At 61.2% G+C, this 14,879-nt stretch overlaps 1 protein-coding gene across 5 annotated transcripts in view; it reads right to left on the reverse strand.

Moving 5' to 3' along the window:
* The window catches only part of GSE1 (Gse1 coiled-coil protein), a 427,477-nt gene that overhangs the window by 22,058 nt on the left and 390,540 nt on the right, over positions 1–14,879 (reverse strand). For 4 of the 5 annotated variants that reach the window (XM_005862541.2, XM_005862540.2, XM_005862543.2 and 1 more), the window contains one exon: positions 2,958–3,157. In XM_005862541.2, coding sequence (XP_005862603.1) covers positions 2,958–3,157 — 200 coding nt within the window. Of the gene's footprint in view, positions 1–2,957; positions 3,158–14,818 lie in introns of all 5 variants that reach the window. The other variant, XM_014536684.1, reaches the window with a different exon arrangement.

Here is a 14,879-nt window from a genome sequence, read left to right on the forward strand (position 1 = left end):
GGGTCACCTTAGGAGATGGCTTCTGTCTGGTCCTGGACGACCCCTTATATAACTGCCCTGTGCCTCAGTTTCCCCATCTGTCAAATGTGCCAATTGCAGTGCCAGCTCATAGAGCAGCAATGATGGTGCCCAGGTATAGACAGGAAATGGGTGAAGCATGGGGCAATGGGGGTTAGGGGGCGGCTCACACAGCACTGCACCACCAAGCCTACAGGCACCCCCACTCCCAGCACTTCTGTCCACACTGAGGCTGAGGGATCATCTCCAGGTTGGGCTTGCTGGTTCCCCCTCACACCCTCACCCTGCCGGGCACAGGGCCAGGCCAGCCGAAGTGCAAGGTCTGTCACGTGGAGGTACCACGTCCCTGCACCAACCAGCTCCAGGGGCCCACCCCTCACGGGGGCCACCACGGAATAAAGCCTCCTTCTCCCCTCAGGGGACAAAGCCCTGCTGAAAGGCAGCTGGGCCAGATGGCACCTTGCCCTGGCTTGGCCGAGACAAACAAGGAGTCGGGAGGCCAGGGGTGGAGGGGAAGGTGGCAGAGGGTGGGTTCAGCAGGCCAGACCCACGTGCCTTCTGTCTGGCTGGTACCCTGCTGAGCTTGTGACAGGCAGCTGGGAATGAGGTCACCTGGCTTGGAGGGCGCACAAGGGCTGCCCAGGGTGGGATGGGCCCAGACAGCAGTCCCCAACCCGGGCCAAGCCTAGGAGGCTCAGCTGCCACCCCAAGGCACCCCAAGAGTGCCGGCTGGGCTCCCCCTGCTGTCCCCGGCAGCCAGGCACACACCGAGGAGCATCTGTGGGCAGCTTTTATTTCTGCACCACGGCTGCATGGCTGCAGGCGCAGCTGTAGCGATGAAAGAAAAGACGAATGAGGGGGAGGCAGGGAGGGAGGCAAATCCTTCATTCTCTGGTGATTAGAGAGGTTTCCAGTCAGACAGACAGGACATGCCCTGTTAGCTTTAAAATAGACGATTTTTCATTTCATCTGTCCCTTCCAAGCTCCGACAACCTGGGGAATCTGAGTGACCCCAGCGAAGGGGCCCAGAGCCCCCGGCCCCCCACCACGCAGGAGGCCCCCCGTGACTCCTGGCTACACTTTAGGAAGCTGCTCCTCTCTCCGGCCCTCAGCCTCTCCCTGAGCCCCCTCCCCAGAAGGACTGCATTCTCCCCGAGCCTTTGTGCTGAGCTGATGAGCCATACATCAGCCGCTAATCCAGCTCCCTTCCTCCCGCCTCCCTGCGGCATTAGTGTTTCATTACCCGCCAATGGCTGGAGCAGATCTATGGCCCGGCCCTCTCTCTGGGGTTAGCACATGTTTCTGGGCACGGAGCCGGGGAGGGGCCTGCAGCGGAAGGGACTGTTTACAAGGCGCCCTGGGTCCCGGTGGGAGGGAAGATGCCCCTCTTGGGTGGGAGCAAAGGGGACACTTGGGGCTGTGGCAGCCGTCACCAGCCAGGGACACAACAGGACGCAGCAACCACCTGCACCCGAGTGAGTTAGGGGAGAGGCGAGGAGCCGCAGCTGTCTGAGCCAGGTGGCTGGGCCGGGGGTCAAGGCTGACCGGCAGGTGGCCGCCAGGGAGACTCTGGGAAAGACCCCCTGTCCTCCCTCAAACCAGGACTAGGGGGCAGCGGTGGCTGCTCCGAACCCCTCTGGCCAGAATCTGCCTACCATCCCCACCCTGACCCTCAGTCTCCAAGCTGCGCACAGGGTGGCACGAACGAACCACGTCAAGGCAGCAGCTTCTAGGCAGTCACAGCACAGGGGGCCTCGTGGGGGCAAGGCAGGGCCACACCCGGGGGTCCCAGGCCACAGCTGTGTCCATGGGTGCCTTGGGGACCCTCCCCGTAGGTCAGGGCCTGCCTGGCGGGTGCCACCCCCACCCTCCGGGGCAGAAACAAGATGGAGACTGATGACGCTGATGCCCACCCCTCCCCGCAGAGCAGCGCTGGGATGGGGCGAGGTGGGGTCCCCCCTCCCCTCTGCTTTCTTTGTGGTTTAATTAGTATTTCCAAGTGGTGCCATCCCTCAGGGAGCTTGGCAGGAGAATCCAGGAGCAGCACAGTGACCGTGTTCTTAATTAGGAAGGGCTCCTGGGGCTGGGAGCACCAGGTGCGGGGGGAGAGCAGGTGGGAGGGGTCAGCCCTGGGCCACCAGCTCCGTCTGCACTGGCAGGTCACCTGGCAGCGGCCACACACAGGGACCCCAAGTGTTGGGAAGGGCCCCCTTGATGGGTGCCAACAGTTAGGACAGAAACATAAAAAATGTGACGTGAAAATGTGGGCTGGCTTTTCCATTCAATTCCTTGTTTGAGCAATAGGTAATAATAACAACTATTGTTTAGCAAGTGCCGGTGATATGCAAACACAATTTTAAGCACTTTACATGGGGTTACGGGTGGAATTATATTATGTCCCCCCACATTCATGTGGGAGCCCCAGCCCCCAGGACCTCAGAATGTGCCCGGATTTGGAGATGGGGCCTTTAAAGACGCGGGGAAGTTAAGTGAGGTCATCAGGGTGGGCCCTGACCCAACATGACTGGTGTCCTTATAAGAAAGGATTAGGGCACAGCCCTGCACAGAGGGAAGACCGGGCGAAGGCACAGGGAGAAGACGCTCTCGACAGGCCAGGGAGCAGCCCCCGGAGAAGCCAGCCCCCCGACAACCTGATCGCAGACTCCCAGCTCCAGAACCGCGAGGACACCTGGAAGCGCCCGTCTGTGGTGCTGGGTGGTGGCAGCTGGAGGACAATCACACCCACGAATGGACTTACTTTGCACGGACCCCCCTGGTAGGTTCTGTGTCACCTCATTTTGCGAGAAGACAGAGGCCCAGGAGAGCAGGGGTTTGGGAGTGAGGGATTCGAACCCCGCAATCCAGTCCTCCCCTGTGGAAGGCCACCTTCCCACACCTGGGGCCTGTGGTCACACCCACCACGCACCCCGGGCACTCACCTGCCGGCTCTCGCTCCTCCAGACGCCATTGACGGTCTTGGTAGGGGCGATGGTCACCACGGGGGGCGTGCTAGGGACGCTGTGGCCCCCGGGGGGGACGATGATGGGGCCCATGGGCACGCGCTTGGGCGTGCTGGCAGGGGAGCTGTGATTGGTGGCTGGAGAGGACACAGGGGACGACTCACTGCTCAGTGAAGACCCTGCAAGAGAAGGACACAGAGCCTCAGCGTGGAGTCAGCCGGGTCAGCGCCCGGCTCATGCTTCCAGCCCCATCTCAGACCCAGACCTCATCTGAGAGCCGTGAACAGCAGCACCCGGACCCCCAGACTTTATCACATCACAGCCAAGATTCAACTAGTGCCGGGCATCAGGCAGGCGAGGGCACACCTGTCCCACCACTGGCACTGTGCACGCAGCCGCCCAGCAGCATGGTCACAGGGTTGCATGAGCTTGGGCGGCTGTGTGCTCTGCGGCCAGGGGTGTAGAGCTGGCACCTGAAGGCTTCTCGTATGGATTCTGGGTATCAGCCTTGGTCTGGGTAGATCTGGCATAAAGGCTGCTGCTGACAGTCCTGAGTAGCAGCCTGGGGATGCCCAACTCACATCCGGACTCAAGGGGCAAACGCTGACCCCCTCTAAGGATGTACACCTGGGCACCTCTGTCTCTAAGGGCCCCACCTGGGGCACCTGCAGCCCCGAGGCGGCGGCGGAAGCAGGTGTCAGCACCGACCTCCCCTTCTGGAAGGAGAAATCCCATCAGCTTCCAGGCATCCTCCCCGAATTTGTTCAGAGCTTGTGTCGGTCCCAGGGACACTGGTCTCCACACTATCTCCAGTGGCCGCTCTCATGTTACCAAATAAAACCTTAGCTCAGAGGGCGGCCTACGGCTCACGGGCTCGCAGACAATCGCAGCTGCCAAGGCATCACTGAGATGAAGGAATTACCGTGGTTCACTCCCTCCCGACCCAGAGGCCCCGACCAGCCAAGTGCGGCCTCAGTGACGTGACCAGGAGGCAGAGTGGCCTCAGAGAGGAGGCCCCACGGATAGACAGAGCTCGGCCCTGGGCAAGGTGCTCCCACCCGGGCCTCTTCCGTGTGGCTCCTCCCTAGCATTGTGCGCAGCCTGCACAACTGTACGGGCAGCCCTATAGGGAGACACCCGGTCCAGCCAGACCTGCCCCCACCCAGCCCACAGGCTGTGCCCCAAGAGCTGCCCAGCTCAGCGACCCTGGAACAATGCCAGGCCAGGATGCCCCTCACTCCCAGCTCCCACCCGTCAGTGCCCGGCCGGATGGGCAGTGAGGAGTCATGTGGGGGATGCTGTCCCCATTCTCCAGATGGACCAGGCAACCACGGCCCACACCCTAAAATTTGGCAACCCCCAGTTGCCTGTGCCAAGCCCCGGAACCAAGCACTGGGTTTAGATCCCAGCTCTGCCCCCACCAGCGGGGGCAAGCTCCCAGCCTCCTGGTCCGATGCCCTACCGCCAGGGGACAGCCCACAGGGCAGGACGGGAGCGGCCTTGCTTCCCGCGGGGAGGCCTCCGAGGTTCTGAAACAAGCTGGGGCTGACCCAGCGGCTCCCGGGGGCCGGTGGGCCGCCGTCCACTCTGACAGCCGATGGAGGAAATCCTGGTGGTAAGTTGGGAGGGTATGGCACCCAGACCCTCACCAGGTTTGTGCAACTTTGGGAAACAGCCTGCGTCTCCTCAGGCTCTGTTATCTGCCCAGGGCCTGGCCTGGCATCCTGCTCCTGGGTCTGTACCTGGCATAACAGGGCTGGCGTCCACCAAAGTGGTGTCAGGATAGAGCAGGCACAGAGGGCAGGAAGCAGCCAGAGCCTCAGGCACAGAGGGAGTCACAGCAACACCACCGAGTGAAGATGAAAAATGAGAAACGCAGCTACAGGGTCTGAATGCAATTGTACCTGCTGTCCACTCCCCCCCCCACACCCCCGAGAGGGGCGGGGCCTCACTGTTTCCGGCCTGTGGTTCACTCTGCAAATTCGTCTCACTGGACGCTTATGGTCTGTGCACGCTTTTATAGGTATTTATCCTATATAATAAAAGCCTAATATGCAAATCGACCAAACGGCAGAAAGACCAGTGGAACGACCGGTTGCTATGACGTGCACTGACCACCAGGGGGCAGACTCTCAACGCAGGAGCTGCCCCCAGCCTGCAGGCCCCAGGCCAGCCAAGGCGGGTGCCAGCGGGGGGGTTCCCCGATCGATCGCCCCACAGATCGACCCTGATCGCCGACCAGGCCTAGGGACCCTACCCGTGCATGAATTTCGTGCTCTGGGCCTCTAGTATTTGGATAAAAAGCCCATTTAAATTTTTGGAAAAATACAAAATACTAGGCAGGGATCTTGCTCTTTAAAAAAGGAATTTCCATGGAATCTCTACCAATCTCCTTTTCCTGGTTTGTGGCATCTTTATTGAGATATGACTCCCACACCAAAGAACTCCCCCATATCAAGTTTGTGGATTCAGTGGTTTTTAGTATATTCACAACTGTGCAACCATTACCACAATCAATTCTAGAATGTTCTCTTTACCCCCAAAAGAAACTCCCTATCCATTAGCACTCTCGCCTCCCCCCAGCCCCTGGCAACTACCGATCTGCCCTCTGTCCCCATGGATTTACCTATGCTGGACATTTCATGTAAATGGGACCATACGACATGCAGCCTTTTGTGTCGGCTTCTCTCACTCAGCATGATGTTTTTATGGTTCACCCAGCTGCACCCTGTGTCCGGCCTGCATCCTTTTCATGGCTGAATAATACTCCACTGTATGAAGGGACCCCATTTTCTTGATCCATCATCATCAACGGATGGTTGGGAGTATCACCTTGTGAGTGGTGTTGATGTGACCACTGCGCATAAAGCCTCAGATACTTGGCTGCCCGAAGGACCTACTGTGCGCCCAGCTTGCACTCTGGGCGACCCTGTCTAAACTCTGCCTGTGAGTGGAGGGAGGGTGGATATTCATGCTCTGGAGCCAAAAATGTAAAGAAATAAAACAAACATACCAAGAGCCCCCACCCATCAAGGCAGAGGCTGCAGCTGCCCGGAGGCCAAGTTGGGGTCAAAGGCCAGATAGACTGTTGTCCTGCAGGGCTTAGGGAAGATGAGACCAGACACCTTGAGCCCCGTCCTGCACCAGCTTCTGGGCCTCAGGGAGGGAGGCGCCTACATTCCCCCTGGGGAGCAGGAGCACCGGACAGCCCAGGGGATTGTGGAGCTGCCTGGGGAGACTCAGGGCCACCTGGCCTCTGCCCGCTCTCTTCCCTGCACACCACCCTACATCATTAGTCTCCGGATTAGCCTCCTTTCTAAGAATGAGGGGGCTGGGGGTGGGGGGCGCCTGGGAGGCCATCCACAATTAGTGCCTAATCCCTTGGGGCCAGGCTGTCAGTAGCCAGCGGAGCACGCCATCGATCCCTGACCACGCACCCGCCAATTAGCGAGCGGCCACCCGACCCTGTTCTCAAGGCAGCGGCGGTGGCGGAAGGGCCGTGATCGCTGTAATTAACTGGAGGCATGCGGCGGGAGGCAGTGGACGCGTGCGGATTGGAGATGACAAGAGGCAGAGCACTCAGTGTCACCTCTGCTGCCTGACTTCGAGGATTAGCGCCTCGGGCCGCCTGGGCACATGTAATTAACAGCTGAGACCCCAAAGATGCCACAAGGGGAGGGGAGGGAGGCCTGGAAATAAAGCTGCAACACTGCAGCAGCCCTGTCAGCTCTCCTAGACGTGCACATAACCAGCCACGCAAACAACTATTGAGCACCAACTGCATGCCCTTAACAAGGATCTCTGTGTCACTAAGGACCGCCCTGGCGTGGGACACTGTAGGGTGCAGAGGGCAAGGACTGGTCGCAGTCACACCAAATAGCCCTTGTCCACCCCAGGCCTGACCCTGCACTGAGTCAGGCTGCCTAGCTTGGGGGCGTGTCAGAGAGCAGAGAAGACAACGGTGACCACCTGATATTTCTCTAAAAAAGGACCATGGGGACATCTTCCTGAGAGGCACGTGGGGCTGTGGGGGCAGCACTGCACAGACAGCTCGGAAGCCAGCAGGAGGCAGCTGCTACCGATTTGCAAGTGAGCAGCAGAGCAGCACGGGTCCCTTCCGGCTGAGCTTCCCAAGTGCAGGCCTGACCTGAGACCCAGAGCCGGGGGGGAGGGAGCCCAGGGATCCTCTGTGCTCTGCTTGCCCGGCCCTCCGCTCTCCCGTTTCTGCGTCTGTTCTGGTCTCTGGGCCGACCTTATGCAGTGAGAACTTTGTCAGGCCGTCACGACCCTGGGGACACCATGACTCTGGCTGCCACCAGTGGATGCAGGGCTGAGTGAGCCCTCGGCCTGGTGTGGGCAGCGGACCCACTGGGAGACAGCCTCCCACAAGCCCCTCTCTCTCCAGGCTGCTCCTTCGCCGTCCCCAGCCCCACCCAGGATGTAGGAACCCTGGCCTGGTGGCCTCATGCCATTTGGACCCGGAAAGGGGTCTGGCCATCGATCAGCCGGACCCCTTCATGTGTGAGGTCCAAAGGGGCGGTGGGTCCCGAAGGCAGCCTCCTGGCCAGCAGGCAGTGGAGTGGGACAGAAACCGGACCGGACTGTCCCAGTTTGGGTTCTGCCTCCTTTCCCTGAAAGGTCCCCAAGGAAACGGGAACAGTGGACCCTGAATGGAAGTCCAACCTGTGCCGGTGGGAACGGGAGCGTGGGGTCAGGGAGATGAAGTCCCCGTCAAAAGCACAGGGTAGTGGGAATGGGGTGGGAACCCTCTGGACTCACAGCAGTCCTGGCCCAGAGGGGACAGCCGGGCACAGGACACTCCCACCTGCCACCTGGAGCTTCTCCACTGGCTGGGAGGGGAGGGGACAGGCGGAGGCCCCACTCTACTCCATGGCCACCAGACGTTCCTGCACCTGACTTACTGTCATGTGACTGTCACTAAACCCAAATCAGCAAGGGTGAGATGCAGATCTTTACCACCAAATGCATTTCCAGGGGCCAATGACTTGCTGGTGAGCAGGACTGGAAGGCCAGCAGGCTCCTGAATTGAGGGGCAATGCTGCTGTGTTAGGGTGCAGAAGCCGAGAGGGGTTACACCAGGGAGGCAAGGGAAGGGGGTGAGGAGGCCGAGGGGGCTTAGGGTGACAGGGAAAGTCGCTGTTGCATCATCACGGCCAGGGGAGGCCAACGCTCTTAATATCCAGAGCTGGTATCACCTGCCAGTCCACTGCTCTGCTCGCCTCCCCCAGCTCACCCTGCCTCCCCTCCCATCTCGCCGGCGCGCAGCTCCCAGGCATGCCTGCTGCCCCTTCCCAGGGCTGCGTTTTCCCTTGCCCACCTGCCTCCAGAATCCCAGCCCAGCAGACAGAAGAGAAGGGAGAGGCGCCGAGGGCGCCCCCGCCGGAGCTCACACCTGTGCAGAGACAGATGGGGCTGAAGACACCCACAGGGAGATGCCACCTCGCCAAGCCTGCCAGCCACAGGCTGACACACATGCGCGAGCGGCGAGGGTGCCAGGCGGGATTTCTCCTCCCCGTTTGCTTTGTGGCAGCAGCACAGGAGGCCCCTCAGGCTGGCTGAGCGATGGGCACGCGGAGGCAGTCACAGCCCCAAACGCAAACAGTGGGAGGGCGCTCCCAGCCGCCCTGGGACTCAGGGGCCGGACCTTGGTTCCAGGCGGCTCCAGGGGCTCAATGGTAACCGGACCCGCCTGCAAAGCCAGGGACAAGACTAGGCAGGCAGCCAACTGACACTGGGGAAGGAAGCTGGCTGGGGACCCAGCGTTCGGGGCTCTGGACCTGAAAGACAGCTAGAAATTCAAGTCCAGCTGCCACCATCGCCACCCTTGTCAACCTCCTGATGTCTGATCCAGAGAAAGCCGTGGTAGCTTGGTCCTTTCTCTCACAGGCGACAAAACCGGTGCCTGTGCTCAGTGCAGATGCCGCGGGGTGAGGCCGCTCGCCCGTCCCACAGGCTCAGGGCGGCACGTCACGCGCCCGACACGGACGCGCTGTGCTGGAGGACGCCATGGGATGTGGATGGGCCCACATGGCTTCAGAGCCCACCCTTGCTTGCTCCACCGCGCCCAGCACCTGGCCACAAAGAAGGCCCCCAGGCCACAGCTGCCGGAGGAGATCCCACCCCCACAGCCGAGCCCCAGGCACTCTCCAGGGGCCGAGGAGCCGTGTGCTGTGACCCTCAGCCTCTGCAAGACGTGCAGGGACAAGAGTGGATGAGTTAGGATTGGCCTGATGTGTCCCCGATGTGCACAGGCCCCGGGTGTCTCGGGCACCTGCCCCCAGTGGCTGAGGACGGCGGGCCCTCTGCTCTGCAGCCCCAGCTCTCAGCAGCCAGCGGGGCAGCCCCACGGGAGGTGCCGCGGCGGCGGAGGCGAGCAGATTGCCACACAGCTTGTGAAAGCCGCCCTGTCACGCTCCGGACGGCGGGGACACAGGCTACCAGACTCGCCCTCTGTGGGGTGCAGAGAGGAAGGGTCAGGCTGAGGAGGCTCCTAGGGCAGAGCGAGCAGCTATCAGACCCCAGCCAGGGCCAGGCAGGCCCAAAGGGCAAACAAACTGTCTCGCACCCTCACTCAGCCATTCAGCAAGCACCTCCAAGCCCATGGGCCGGTTGGGGACACCCGCAGGCCCTGTCAGCCCGGAGGAGGCTGAGAGGGGCCATGACCTGTGACAGGGGTCTTGGGACTCCTTGCCTGGGACTCATTCCAAGGCCCAAACTGGGGCTTCAGACACCTATGGGGGGCATGGTTTCTGTCCAGAAGAGGTTCTGGGAGGGGCCTGGCAGGAGGGGAGGCCAGCCCAAGGCTGGAACTGGCCTAGCAGCTTCCAGGGCGGAGGAAAGGCCGAGTGGCCCCGGAGACATCGCTTTGACAGGCAGGGCAACGAGGGACGGGCTCCAGTAGCTGATGACAGACATCAGGGGCACTGCCTGCGTGACACCTCAGTCCAAGGTGGGGCCCCTTGGCCTGCCACTGACAAAGGGTCTCATGGTGCATTGGGGTCAGACCCAGACTTGGGATTTAGACCCAAACCCAAGGCTCCTTCCAGAATGTGGTGTGGCTTGGTCACTCCGTGGGCCCCTTTCTCCCAAGGAGTAAAGACCAGGGACTTGGGGAAGGAGAGAGGCCGCCCTGGGCCTGGACTACCCCATGCCATCGGCACAGGCAGGACCAGCTGTGGCGGCAATGGCTGACCGCAGCCCGGACGGGCTGGGCTCTCTGCCTCTCACTGCGGCCAGCCCGAGACCTGGGCGCAGCTGCCAGTGTCCAGGAGCACCCCGCCCCCCCCCCACAATGGAGGCACCTCCTTCCCAGGCCCCTCTCAGGGAGGCCCTCAAGCCCCAGGCTGGGCTTCTGGAGGGGGAGGGGGCAGAGGAGAGGGTGGTGGCATTAGTGGTGGGGGTGGGGGTGGCAGTAGTCCGGGTAGAGAGGAACTGGCGGCCCTGGTGGCCCTCATTCACGGCACACAGCTGCTGTGCCTGGCGCTAGCGTGTTCCTGCTGAATCATCAGAATCTATGAGGTAGATGTTATCCTCATCCTGAGAAAAGACAGAGGTGAGGTGACAGGGCCAGGGTCGCACAGCCGGGACGTGAACCAGAATCCACTAATTGCCTGATAGCGCCCGCCCCGGGGTGGGTAAAGGGTCAGGCGGTCCAGGCGTAGCAGGCATCCGGCCCCTAGGGATGGGCGCCCGGCCACACTGGCCACAGGGGACTGATCAGGCCGGTTCTGCTGCAATGGAAAGAATGCGCGTTTGGGAGTCTCAGGAAAGATAAGGTTCCCCACGGAGGGCCGACTCCCCGCAGCCTTTCTCCGGCAGAGCAGACACAGAGCACAGATTACTGCCTCTGAACTGGAGTTTTAAACCGCACCCTTGGGACACGCGAGGAAAGGCATTACGAGCCGGAGAAGCAGAGGGGACAGCTTGGTCCGTGGCTCAAAATAAGATGACACGTCCTCAGCGGGGGAGGGGTGTGGGGAGGGTCAAAGGTGAACCGGATGTGCTCCAGGCTGGGCCAGGCAGTCGGGCAGCCTGGGGCTGACAAAGCCAAAGCCAGTCAGCTTTCCATGGGCCTGCGGGGCGGAGTGGGGCAGGCGAGGGCCTGTGCCGGTCTGGAAGCCGCTCTGGCTCCAGCACCTCTGAGCCACCTCAATCCCCAGGTGCTGAGATGCCAGCACTTGTGGGAGTATGAGGGCCCTTACCCCACTGTCCAGGGGGCCGCCCTCAGAGACAAGAGGCCTGGCCTGGTGGGAGAAACAGCAGGTGGCAGTGTCCTGTGACACGAGTCCTCTCTGCTGATGGTTTGGGAACTTCAAGCTCAATGATGTCGTCCACCAACAAAACAGAGAACAGAAGCCAGGGCTACTCTGAGCACGGGCTGGGGGGGGGGGGGGCACAGTGCTCAGTAAACATCACTGCTGTGACTAAGGAGGGAACGGGGTGTGTGCCACCCAGCTCAGGGGTGCTGTGTCACGGGAAGGCACGAAGTCCTGCATTGCACCGTGGAGGGGCTGGAAGGCAGCGCATGGCTGTGACCCACAGAGGTAACACCCAGTAGAGCACCCCCATGGCGGAGTGGCGGCCAGCGGGTCCCAGGTTCTTTTAGGGGTGATGAAAAGGTGCTGGAACTAATGGTGATGGTTACAGAACTCTGAATACACTAAACATCAGAGCTGTACCCTCGCAGTGGTTCTCAACCTTCCTAATGCCACGACCCTTTAATACGGTTCCTCATGTTGTGGTGACCCCCAACCATAAAATTATTTTCGTTGCTACTTCATGACTGTAATTTTGCTACTGTTATGAATCGTAATGTAAATATCTGATATGCTATATGTGTTTTCCGATGGTCACAACCCACAGGTTGAGAACCGCTGCAGGGTGACTTTTATCTTAAAAAATGAACAAGTGTAATCCCTCGCCCACTGCCAAGCCTGCCCAAAGTCCCCTGGTTGTCCGGTTAGGGAGGGGAGGCAGAGCAGGGAGCTGGGACATGCTGCGCCCTGCACCCCGTGCCTCGCTGCCCCAGGCTTCCAGAAGCTGCCCCCTCTTTTGCCCCACACCCTCCAGGGAGGCACGGACTACTGAGAGCTCTGAACCATGGCAGGGGGGCACAGGGGCCTCCTTCCTTACTGAGGTCACCGCTCAGGCCGGTGGTCCTCACCCCGCTCTCCAGACACTCGGAAAGCCAGCAGCAGCAGCTTACAACCTGACCTCTCTGGCCTCGGCTTCTCCGGCTGCGCAATGGACCAACTTGGCTGCCAGCCACTTCTGCAGATGGAGACGGCAAGGCCAGAGCAAGGGTGACTCAGTGAGAAAAATGGGGCCGGGCATGGGGTATGACCCAGAGAAGGTGCCATAGAGTCACTAAGCGTCTCATTTCTTTACATTAAGGCCCTGACTAGGGCTGACCAGGTGGAGGATTGCAAACTGAGCTCATTGCCGTGGCTTCGAGTACTCCGCTTTGCTCGTGGCTGCCACAGCCAGGTACAAGGTGACGAGGCCCAGGCACACACACAGCAAAACTTGAGAATCAGAACATCCTAGGGTCCACATACTGCTCCAAGGCCCACAGATGCCGAGCCCCACCCAAACTTCAGCTTTCTCAGCAGAACAAGGGGAATAACCTCAGGAAACCAGCAGCAGACACCACGCTTTGACGACGGTAAGAGCTCAGGCCAGCGTGGGTCACCTTCTACCGACACTTCCCAGGGCGTCACACAAAACACTCGGCTGTAGCCACAGAGCCTGACCCCCGTCAGCAGCACACTTTGTTCCCAGCCAACGAGGCCCAGCAGCCTCTGGCACACCGGCTGCCTCCTGGGCCACCACTCACGCCAGACGCTGGGCCAGCCTAGGGCCTTGGCGAGGAGCCAAAGAGCCATTGAGGCAGCTCCTGCTCCCTGCCTACGTGTGGGCCCGCATCTGCAGGCCTCTCCACCACCTGCCTTGGCAAGGAGGGACGTGTGCCCTTTCGTTGCCATATCCTCTGCAGATGTGGGGTGTCACTCTGGGACTCGAGCCCAGCGGGCCGGGAGTGGACACAGCTGCTTGCTGAAGCCCTGACACTCGGGGTGACTCAGCCCAGGCGGGACCAGCGTCCTCCCACACGCTGCTTTGAAAGCCACGCCAGCCGTTTCTTTGTCTTCTGGAACGCTCTTAGAGAAGACAGCCAAAGCAGGGAGCTGCTGGGCAAACTCTGCCCCAGGGGCTTCTCACAGGCTCTGAGGAGACCCCGAGCCTCAATTCCAGGTATGTGCGCGGCTCCCCGGGCGCCCTGCAGCCTGCCCGGCTGTCTGGTCTGGGGCCTCACTGGGTCCAGGCAGAGAGCTCAGCTCGCTGCCTCCTCTGGGCACCTGCTCTTCAGCTGGGCGGAGCACTGTGACCCCAGGCAGCCAGGCCTCTTGACACTGACGCTGTCACGTCTGCAGCCTGTCGCTCAGAAGTGGCCATGGGGTCCCCAGGCCGGCGTGGAGGGTGAGGAGGGGTGTGCATGCAGCGACGTGGAAGGTCTGCTGGCAGCTGCACTGCCCAAGTGGACGGAGCAGCCCTCAGCAAGTGGACGTGAAAGCAGGCCCCAGTGGTCCTCCCTCCTGAGCCAATGCCATCCTGCCCATCAATTCTAAGCTCATTCCCCCCACACATCCTCCTCCATCCCAAAACCAGGTAGTACAAGGGGCCTGGGAAGGGACGAGATCCCAGAATTGAAGAACCCCCAGCAAGCCCAGGTCAGGGCAAATGTCTGTTCCACTGAGCTGAGGCCACAGAGCCCACAGGAACCGACACAGCTCCTTCCTGCACACGTGTTTCCAGGGTGCCCTCGAGGGTTCTGGAACCCAGATGCCAAGTCTTGGGCCTTTGGGGCGAGGCAGACGACAGGCAGAGGCACCCAGAGTACCCACTTTCTCTGCCCCAGATGTGGGCCCCTGCCTCCTAGCGGTAAGTCCAGAGGATGTCTAAGAGGCTTGCACCAGAATCCGCATGGGCCCAGGTCTCCTGACAGCTCGGTGAAAACCGCCCCTCCCCCCACTCGTCGAACCAGCTGCCCTGGCCCACAACTAACACGGGCCAGCAGGACGCTCATCCTGAGGAGTGCCCGAAGCCAGAGGCACCGAGAGCCTCAGGGTTCAAACAAGAAGAGGGAAGCTCAGAGAGGGTCAGCCAATGTCACACAGCACGTCACTGCCCAAAAGACACCAGGAGCTAGGGCTCTGGACCGCTCGGGGACACCAACCCCTGTCCATGCCACCGAGCAATCCCTGCTTCAGTGAGGTGGGGAGCTGCCCCAGAAACCCTGTTCCAGGATCATTCAAGTTTCCAGAGCCTGTTCCCTGACACACTGGGATGGGTATCAGAGCCTGGAGCCACATGGCTCTCTAGGGACAGGTGACCTGGGGAGTGGGCTCCCAGGGGCTCCAGGGAGGCGGGTCAGGGCTCAGCACTCCCAAGGCCACTCAGGGCTCCGGTGGCCCAGCAGGTCCACCTTCCTCAGCCGGGTGCACATCCCACCACTGACCCCCCACGGTGGCTCCTGGAGCCAAGAAAGGACAGAGGCAGGACAGAGCGAAAGCAGAAGCCAAGCAGAGGTGCCCATGGCTGGGTGGGCTCGCTGGCCGGGCAGGGGTCCGGGAGGGCCTGCAGCTCATTGTGCTGCTCCCACCAGACAGAACCAGCACAAGAAAACCAAGAGGGGACTGGAGCCCTGGCTCCTGCTGGTGGGACCAGCTGCTTCCCGGGCCGCCCCTGGAGCGGAGCGGCCTGGCAGGAAGGCACGGGGGCTCCTCCCCTCCCTCGGTCATGGCCTGGCGTGCGCCTCTTACCTCTGGGCTCCTCTGCCTGTTTGGCGAGCTTGCGCAGCGCAGCGGCAAAGCTGGAAGACGG

The sequence above is a fragment of the Myotis brandtii genome, unplaced genomic scaffold (genome assembly GCF_000412655.1).
Source record: "Myotis brandtii unplaced genomic scaffold, ASM41265v1 scaffold165, whole genome shotgun sequence".
NCBI classification, from domain to species: Eukaryota; Metazoa; Chordata; class Mammalia; order Chiroptera; family Vespertilionidae; genus Myotis; species Myotis brandtii.